General features: G+C 35.4%; 1 protein-coding gene, 1 long non-coding RNA gene, 1 other non-coding gene and 1 pseudogene across 4 annotated transcripts; 3 read left to right on the plus strand and 1 right to left on the minus strand.

Annotated features, from left to right (window-relative positions):
• The first annotated feature begins 704 nt into the window (after positions 1 to 704).
• On the plus strand, positions 705 to 4526 carry LOC126616433 (eukaryotic translation initiation factor 2 subunit beta). 2 transcript variants are annotated; one of them, XM_050284490.1, is made up of 10 exons: positions 705 to 857; positions 1074 to 1126; positions 1808 to 1916; positions 2003 to 2058; positions 2140 to 2194; positions 2301 to 2395; positions 2503 to 2648; positions 3233 to 3375; positions 3572 to 3657; positions 4182 to 4526. In XM_050284490.1, the coding sequence occupies exons 2-10, from the start codon at positions 1079 to 1081 to the stop codon at positions 4257 to 4259; spliced, it is 816 nt and encodes a 271-aa protein (XP_050140447.1). In that variant the 5' UTR covers positions 705 to 857; positions 1074 to 1078; the 3' UTR covers positions 4260 to 4526. The 2 variants fall into 2 exon arrangements, with proteins under 2 accessions (XP_050140447.1, XP_050140446.1); XM_050284489.1 differs by having other exon boundaries at positions 716 to 857; positions 1071 to 1126.
• LOC126617528 (small nucleolar RNA SNORD34) lies at positions 3846 to 3930 on the plus strand. The gene has a single exon (XR_007621401.1). It is a non-coding gene; the product is annotated as a small nucleolar RNA SNORD34 (small nucleolar RNA).
• A 3000-nt stretch (positions 4527 to 7526) lies between the features above and the next one.
• Positions 7527 to 8157, plus strand: LOC126616485 (uncharacterized). Its single transcript, XR_007621173.1, has 2 exons — positions 7527 to 7591; positions 7896 to 8157. It is a non-coding gene; the product is annotated as an uncharacterized LOC126616485 (long non-coding RNA).
• On the minus strand, positions 7539 to 9035 carry LOC126616484 (uncharacterized; annotated as a pseudogene).
• Between the last annotated feature and the right edge of the window lie 510 nt (positions 9036 to 9545).

The raw sequence follows: 9545 nt of genomic DNA on the forward strand, positions 1-9545 counted from the left end.
CCCCCCTATGTCTGTGTTGCAACTGGTGAAATGTGGGTCCCTCGGCCAAGAAGCAACCTTATCATCTGGGATGGGTACTACTAATCCCAAGTTCTCATCTCCAAACCCAGAATTCCCACCCCAAAAAAGGCCAAGAAGAGGTTTTGGGTCCAAATTGATTTTTTTTATTGGAAAAATTAATGAAAAAAATAAAAATAAATAAAGATGTAGTGAATAATATCAGATAAAAGTAAAAATATGATTTTTTTGGTTAAAAATGAACAATATCAGAAGTGTTTCGTTAAAACTCTCATTTTTTTTTTTTTGGTTTCCTACTATCCCTTGGAGAGAGCTTTACATGACTATCATTCATTGGTATATCTTAGGACCGTTGAAATTTGATCAAACAGCTATAAACCGAAATCCATTTTTATCAAATTTCAACTATTCGGATTCCCATACTTAATGAATTAGAAAGAAGGAATCCGAAGAGCACCTCTGTCGGTCGGTAAACACATCAAAAGTAGAAAGATACAGTTTGCGTTAAAAGTCTGAATGATCATGGAAGCCTAGTACGTATAGCTTATGCGTGGCAGCCAAGTCTCAAACACCCAAACGTCAAAAACAAACAAAAAAAATCAAAGGAACCTGCTAAGCCTACTTGTCAACCAAGGCACAAGAAAAACCAGAGGCCAAGGCCCAATGGGCCTCTAGCTTTCTAGGTATAAATACCATGTCCAACTCTTTCCTAACTCGGCAAAAAAGCAAAAACCTATAACGTCACACAGAACAGAGCGAATCGATTAAGGCCAACGCTCACAGTCGCAGCCACACCCACAGCCGAAGAGGGAAACCAGCTCTCCGTCGCCGCCGTACATGTAAGTAGTTTCTCTCTACAATCGCCGCCGTTTTAACTTTCTACGGTTTCAAAGATCCCCAATTTTTCTTCATTTTATCTCTTGCAAACGAGCCGGGATTTCAATTTGGGATGTATGCTAGGGGTTGTTTTTTTTTTTCCTGATTTCTGTGGTTTTTCTTTCTTCTTGAAGTTGTTGGATTGGGGTTTGATTTCGTTTCGCATGTTTTTGCAGCAGACATCATGGCGGACGACAATCAGAATGAGGTGAAGGACGAGGTGGTAGCAGATGTAAGTTTCAGATTCTTGCAAATTGCTTTTCGTGCAATAATATTTGAATTTCCACTCCCCGCCCCAATTTTGTAATACCTATTAAGTTTGTATTTCAATCTTTGTCTTTTCGCTTTTCTTTCCAATAGCGGTATTGTATATAATTTGATTCCTACCTCTTGTGTGTGTTAAAGTTCGTTTTGGAATTTGAGATGGATGAATTGTTAATCCAAGGATTCTGATAACAAAAGTGCTATTCTTACCATCTATTTATACCATCTCTAATAGAAATGGAACTTACGTGTGTTGGTGGGCTCTACCTCTATTTAGAGAGATAATACAAATAGATGGTAAGTGTAGCATTACTCTTCTGATGATAAATCCGGCTTCGAGACCTTATTATTGAAGCTTGAATAAGTTTATGGCGTTGCGGGATGTTAGATTAGTTTTACCCTTTTTCCCTTGAAAGGTTCACCTAGAAATTATATCAAAGTTTTCCTTTGGTAGCAACTAATTGTAGTATTATATTAGAAGTCAAAAAGGTAATGATGTGATAAATTTTCTGTTGGAGGGAAGTGGCTCTTGATATAATTGAGAGCGCCAGTCTTCCACGAAGGGTGCCTTTAGTATAAGAATCCAATGGAAATGATTCAGAATGGTAGAACTAATTATTGTGGTCTTCATCCTTTTTTATTTTTGCAGATTGCCCCCTTTGATCCTACTAAGAAGAAGAAAAAGAAGAAGGTTGTTATTCAAGATACTACTGATGATTCTGTGGAAAAGTTGGCTGAGAAAGCGGAAAGCTTGACAGGTGGTTCAATTGAACAAGCATTTTTTATTTGTGCTGTATTATTTTACAAGTACATTTGTTGAGACTTGTATTTTTTGTCATTGCAGTTTCTGAGGGGCAGGAGAGTACGTTTGCTGGTTTGAAAAAGAAGAAGAAGAAGCCAGTAAGTTACCAAGATTTTCCATTGTTTACAAGCTGAATCATTTTTCTAGATATTGATTTTTGGTGGTTGCTGTGATTATAGATTGAGACCAGTATCTTGAATGAAGAGAGTGGCGATGCAGTGGAAGATTTAAATGGTAAGACTTTTAGCTAATAATATTTTATTGGGCTAATAAAATGCCTGCCACCTCTCTGTCTCAAAAAAAAAAAATTGATTGAGATTTTATATTTTTGGCCTTTTAGAGCGCACTGGTGAGGATGAGGAAGGAGAAGGGATTGTTCTAGAGACTCCATCATATCCTTGGGAGGGGAGTGATCGTGACTACACTTATGAAGAGGTGTGTAAATTATATCATCTCCGTTACAGCTTTCTCATAGTATAGTTATGGTTCCTTGACCTTTATACATCTATGCTTTATTAATTTTACCCATGCAATGTATTCAGCTTCTTGATAGGGTGTTTAACATACTTCGCGAAAATAACCCGGATCTGGCTGGAGACAGGCGTAGGACAGTGATGAGGCCTCCACAAGTTCTTCGTGAGGGCACAAAGAAAACTGTTTTTGTGAATTTCATGGATCTATGCAAGACGTAGGTTTCAATTCCCTGAACCAAAACCATTGTTTCTCTCTTCTGCATTGATCTGTTTTGTTCTGTTTATTAAGATTATTGTGTAGTAGAATCTCTTTCTGTTGGTTCTTTGAGTTTCTTTTTGTGCATCATTACATGAAGGAATGCTTTCTGTATGCTGAAATGCATGCAGATGCTACTAATGTGTAGTTTTTTTATGAAAACTTCTGATGCTTTTTAGATATATGTTGCAGTTTATGTACTAATCCGAACACGGGTCTCTGAAACAATTAAGTGGCAAAGGCAGTTTATGTACTAATCCGAACACAGGTCTCTGAAACAATTAAGTGGCAAAGGACAGTTTGGCTTCTGTGGTTGCATTCCAACTATCGTTTATACAACTGCTTTGTGTTATTCGTAATTAAATGTTCTCACTGTTTGACACATGTGAAGGTGTTTATATTGACTGCACATAGGTAGTTGATGAGCGTAATAGAATAAACATGAAAATCTTACCTATTATTTTACCAATTTATTTCCTAAAGCTACTGGTTGATTTCATCTGCTTTGTTAAATGAGTAAACCCTTCTACCTTGAAATTACAGGATGCATAGGCAGCCGGATCACGTCATGGCATTCTTGCTTGCCGAACTGGGAACAAGTGGATCACTTGATGGACAGCAGAGGTTGGTTGTTAAGGGAAGATTTGCACCAAAGAATTTTGAAGGAATACTGCGGCGATATGTCAGTAAGTACCTCGTTCTGTGGTTTGATTTATTTATTTTTTATTACAATGTTAATCTGGAGTGGTCCGATTCGAAATTGTTCTGCCGTCTGCCTTGCTCATTATGCATGCTTGGCTGTTATGTCGGTCATTTTGTATGTGCTCAGTTGTTTCACACATGTTATTATTTTCATTTGTACTCATGCTTCTTTTGTTTCAGATGAATATGTCATTTGCCTTGGGTGCAAAAGTCCAGACACTATACTGTCAAAGGAGAATCGTCTCTTCTTTCTCAGATGCGAGAAGGTAACAGTCATAATTATATATTTTTTCTAAAGTTAATTGGCTATTGGTTTTTTAATGTTACTAGTTTTGACAAAGTGGCATCCCCCCCCCTGGTTTCTAATTTATAGAAAGTTGTTCTTGTACAGCATAAAAAATAAATAAAGAAGGATTTTGGTGTTTTGTACGCCGCTGCATAATATCTTGTTGAATAGGCCTATGATGATTAAAAAAATTGCCTACATTGTCAGATTATTTCATATGATAGAGTAACCTAAATTATTTTCTGAGGCCTCACGGAAAAGTTTGATCTGTTTTAAAAGGGGTGGTGGGACTACACCCTTGGGTTTTGGGTGAAACAATACTTTTCTTCTTCGGGGGATTTTCATTATTCTCAGAGAATATATATCTCTAAGTTCATGTGCCCGTAGTTTCAACGTTGATCATTGGGATGTGCTACTGATCCTTCTGGTTTTAAAATTCTTGACTGGAGTTTATTTTGCATTGCTTTCCGCTGATCATTTATTTGATTATTCTTTCTGTTGCAGTGTGGTTCTGGACGATCTGTCGCTCCAATTAAAGCTGGTTTTATGGCTCGTGTTGGGAGAAGGAATGCCGGAACCTAATCTTAGCCTGTTGTCGACTCATTGTTTACTAGCAGTTATTGAGTTTTGAGTCGTGTTTGCTATCTACAACAGTAACAGTTTCTGTGACGCTCGGATGTTGAGAATTTTTTTGCACTGTTTCACAGTTATATCTCTGTGTGGTGCTTACTGACCTTTTTTAAATGTAGCTTTTGCTGATGGTGCTTAATTGTTTGCTGTTTAGCAATAACTCGGATGTATGAAAACTGCTTAGGGCCTGTTTGGTATTCTATTTGAATTTTTTTATCATTTCTCAAAATATTTCTTAAGAACATTTTTTGAAAACAATTTTCTTTAAAACTTAAAAACGATTGGTTTGTGATTTAAATTTTTTAAATCTTACGATTTAAAATAGATAAAGAGATCTAAAAAGAGAGGGTTGGAGGGGGGAGAAAGATGAGAGAGGAAGAAAGAAAGTAAGAGATGATTGGAGGAAAGAGAAAGAAGAGAGGATCGGACAAGATAGAGAGGAAAAAGAGAAATAACCGAAAAAATGAAGAGAGTGGATTGGGGAATAGACGAAAAAGGTAAAAAAAAAAATGGAAGAGAAAGAAGAAAAGAGATAGATTTGGAGTGGGAGGGGAGGAGGGAGAAAAGAAATGAGTGATTTTAAGTTTAAAAACTTAAAAAACTCATTTTTTATGTTTTTAGATAATAGATTATATTTTTGAGTTAGTCTTGAATTCAATTTTTTAAAATAGTTTTATCAAACAAGTTTTTAAGGCTTAAAACTTGAAAATTATTTTTAAGTTTAAAAAGTTGGATTCAAGTAGAGTACCAAACAAGCTCTTAATTTTTTGCTGTTTTAGCAATAACTCCGATGCATTATCTGCTCAATTCTTTCTGCTCCATCTTTTGCCAGATTCATCTGCTTTCAACCCTTCCACAAGTTTGATTCTGTAGCAATCGACGTGGTAGTCAATTAAGTCCGTCTTAATTTGTTCTTTAAATTACGAAAATCCGGCGGAGAAATGAACGTCTCGTTAGTCGTTACAACAAATCTAACGTGCGAACTCGGAGCATGCAAAACAAAGGGGTTCCATTTCTTTCCATGTTGGCATTTTAGCCTCTGGTGGGAAGCAACTAGCTGCTTTACCACCTAAGTTAGGGTGACATTGCCCTCCCTCTGTTGGATACTTTCTTAAACGGCATCTTTTCCTTGAACTTCAAAGTTGACGGACTCTCTTGCGTCAGATTCGTGAATTTCTTCAACATGGACGGGTAGTGAAATTAGAAGGATCACTCCTAAATGAGGGATTGCGGCATCCCACTATAAGCAGGGAGTGATCCAATTCGCAAGAAACTGCTCATCCGACTTAAGAGCTAGTTGGTGTGATGTCACCTGTATACGGATATGATTCGGATCGGTTTCTTAATCCGTATTTACATTTATTTATAATTGGATTACGTACTAGGATTAGATCATTATAAAATCTAATTGAAGACATAATGAATCTAACTAAACACATAAAAAAGACTAAAATATCATTAGTAACTTCATTGTTCACTATATATATATATATATATATATATATATTTATATATTCATCTATTTTATAAAACGAGAACAGTGTGCGAGTATATTTTGAAAGCATAAAAAATTTAACTCAAATTGACATTCATTCATAATCATATTAGTCAGATTCATATCGTAATTGGAAGCTTCCATTCATATTCTATTAATCACATCAGATTCAGACATGTACTTTGTTTTTTCCACAACCACCGGTAGGTCTAGGGATGTACCTAATGTTGAACTTTGGCGGCTCTTTTGTATCTATCTCCATGTGTAAAACTTAGCGGGAGGAAAAGCTTTTCACATGAAGTTGGACATTGCTATGAAGGCCAACGTTGACACTGATGCAATGCAACAATTGGTACGTACATCTTCTTTTGATACACCTTTATGCTACTGGTTTTGTAACTCATTGTCGAAATAGCTGCATTTTCCAACACTTCCCAGTTAAAGCCATCCATCAACTTACATGACCAATATTCTCTTACCATGTTTGTATCGTCCTTACTTGTCTGTTCAACCGTGTCCTGCTGCGTGCTGCTATTGCTTCTTCTTCCTAAGAGAAAACTTCTGAACGATCGAACCATTTTATAACTATAGAGTTGGGGTTAGAAAATGAGCCATAGGCTAAGAGCCAAAAGCATGAATAATGTACTCTGTTGACCAAAATAAAATAAAACAAAGCGTAGACAAAGTGTGAGACTACTATACATCGCTATTTGGAACTAGTTATGTGTTTGAGATGATAAAAACAAGAGTGGCATTGGCTCATAGGTTAAGGAAATTTCCCTTCTGCTCTTTTTGGTCATCTTATTTTGTTTACTGCTGCTGTCAATATGTGGACTTATTTATAGAAGGCTGGATAATATTATTCTCCTCTGAATTCTTATTTTGCATATTATATTGCATATTCCATGTTTTGCTAAAATTATATACAAATAACAAATGAACATTTTGTGATTTATGGGGCTTTTCTGTGTGTGTGTGTATTTGTAAGTTTAATGTTCTACATAGCAATATATATACATATGTGTATGTATATATATATATTATTGTCCATGAACATAGAAATTATATTAGTTTCTCCAAATATTATCGTTTTTTTTTTTAAGTTTAAAGTTTTACGTAGCATGCATGTGCTACTAAATATGTATTTTACTGGTTCTCAAAAAAGAAAAAAAATTATTTTGTTGAGGATGCCTATGAAGATCTATGTCGACATCGTCAGAGATAATTGTCTTGTTTATGAAAGACTAATGAACTGTCTGAGGCTTCATCGTTGATCGATTAATGAAAATTTGATTTGAACTTAATTTTCTATATGTTTTGTTACGTAATTAGTTCTCTTATTTTTTGCTTATTTAATTACGGCTCTTCATTGTTTTCTTTTCTTGAGATGAACAAATCATATATATTCCAAACACTACTTTCAAAGCAAAATTTTCTCTTCCTTCTATTTGCGTCGGTTTTTTCATATAAATAGGGAGGAAGAACTAACTTTGAATCTCGCCCAATAAAAGTACCACTAAAGTAAACTCTAAATCTCATCAAGTGAGATATACAATTTGAACGTGACGCACAATAAAGTTTTATGGGTTTTGCTATATGATCATTAATCCCGATTATATTACAAGAATTGAAATAAGTAGAAATGAAAAAGAGTCTTTGAGACGCATGCAGAAGTAATTGTCTGTTGGTCCTTATTGAGATGGCCTGCATATGTATGAATGCAAGGGAAAAGCCCCTCACATGAAGTTGGGCGCTCTGAAGGCCAAGGTTGAGAGTGATGCAACAATTGGTACGTACATCTTTTGCAACACCTTCATGCCACTGCTTTTGTAATCCACTTTCGAAATAGCTGCATTTTCCAACAGTTCCCAATTAATAATGTTTTCTTACTGTATTATATTGTCAGACTGTAAATCCGAGCTACACATTTAAGGTATAAATTAATCTGATCAATGGTTTAAATCCACATTCTGGTAGGAGAACCTTTCCGTCTTTCTTGATATACCGTTGTGTTAATATATATCTAGAGGAGAGTACCTGTATTAATATTCTTACATCCCTCTCAATGATGGTTGTGTTGACAACATGCACAGTGGCATTGTTATGAAACCAGAAGTCTTCTTTTCAGAGGTAGATACATTTAAGCACATCCAAGGCGTGGGCGGAGCAGGCTGAGCTGCAGTATTCTCCGGTCTCATTTGCGGGCACGTCCACGATTCCTGAGAATGTCAGCTGGCCCCTTGGCGAGCAATGAGAAGGTGCCTAATATTAAAAAACACCCATCAAACACTTCAAATTTCTTCTTCTAGGTTGATTCATTGAGGTCATAATATATTTTCAATATTTTATTATTCAGACGAATTATTTTTGTTCATCTAATTTTAAGTCAAAGTTGCAAAAGTTAAATCACAAGCTAAAAAACAATTAAGCCACCCAGAAAGACAGTAAATGTTGAACAAAAAAAATTGGTCAAGTCATTGAATTTCCACAATTCGAAAGGTTTTTCCGACTTGAACTAAATTTCATACACACACACACACACAGTGCCACCTATGTATGTACTGCAAAATATATTATTATTTGCTAAACATAACACGTCAAATTGTCAATCCAGTTTCTAAATTCATCATGTCGGATAAATATGCTTTATTAGTCATTATAAATAGATGTGTTTTTAGTGTTTTTAACTCTTACCATTAATATCAGATTCAAGGGTGGCTGACTATGAATTATTGGTAACCAGGAGATCAAAAGAACGATTTACATGTCCGATATCATGTAACAAATAAAACTTCGTATGTACACACGTTTGTGTGTACGTGGGCTTACTGTTCTGTTAGTGCAATAGTAAGCACTTCTCCAAGCCCAGATTGGACTTAGATTTACGTTGTCAGTAGGGTCTGTTTTATCTGAAAATTAAACCAAACATATCATCAGCACAAATAATTCACTCTTCGCCTTTTGCATGCATGCAATCTTCACTCCAAATATAAATTATAAACAACTCTTTCACAATTTTCTGTTTCAGATCATATACAAAATAACGATGAAATAGGAGAGAATACATACCGAAGGCCTGAGCATATTGAAACAGAAGGAAGATCCCCAAAGAAAACCAAACCAACTTAATTCTTCCCCCAATTTCCATCACTTAACAAACCGCGTGCGTCTTTTTCTTCCAAAAAATTATTTGGGTTGAGTCTAAGAGAAAATTTATGTACTACTGAAACATTTATAACATGAACGAGCCGTCGATTTATGCATTATAATTAGAGCTGAAAATTGAATCATTGGCAAAGAATCAAGTGAATGATGTGAATTGATCATGTCGCCTTCAGTATATGCTGAGCATATATTTAGCAACACTGAAATTGGTCTAACCAAGGATAATAAAACAAAGTGTAAATTTCGGTAGACAACTAGCTACTTTGGCACTTTGTGATGATAAAAAAAAGAGTGATAACAAGGATGGACACTATTCGTCTCCTCTATTTTATAATTTCTTGTTATCACACGTATTTGGTTAAGATTTCATATAGAATGGAACGTTTCACTATTAACCACACTGATATTATCCACTAATTTTCATCTTACCACGCACAACATAGCAAGGGTGGGGGTTTTAGTAATTATAAGTAGAATCATTCGTTATACATTGTATTTTATTTTGTCAATCTTTCAACATGAGGTTCTCGTATTTTTCAAGACACATGAAAATTTTTTGTTTTTATATTCACTCCTAT

This window comes from Malus sylvestris, chromosome 3 (genome assembly GCF_916048215.2).
Source record: "Malus sylvestris chromosome 3, drMalSylv7.2, whole genome shotgun sequence".
NCBI lineage: Eukaryota > Viridiplantae > Streptophyta > Magnoliopsida > Rosales > Rosaceae > Malus > Malus sylvestris.

Bases quoted from the DNA above. Each gene is read 5' to 3' on its own strand.
- LOC126616433 (XM_050284490.1), top strand. From the start codon at position 1,079: ATGGCGGACGACAATCAGAATGAGGTGAAGGACGAGGTGGTAGCAGAT. The intron at 2,059-2,139 runs GTAAGTTACCAA...CTGTGATTATAG, and splicing joins AAAAGAAGAAGAAGAAGCCA to ATTGAGACCAGTATCTTGAA. The intron at 3,376-3,571 runs GTAAGTACCTCG...CTTTTGTTTCAG, and splicing joins AATACTGCGGCGATATGTCA to ATGAATATGTCATTTGCCTT.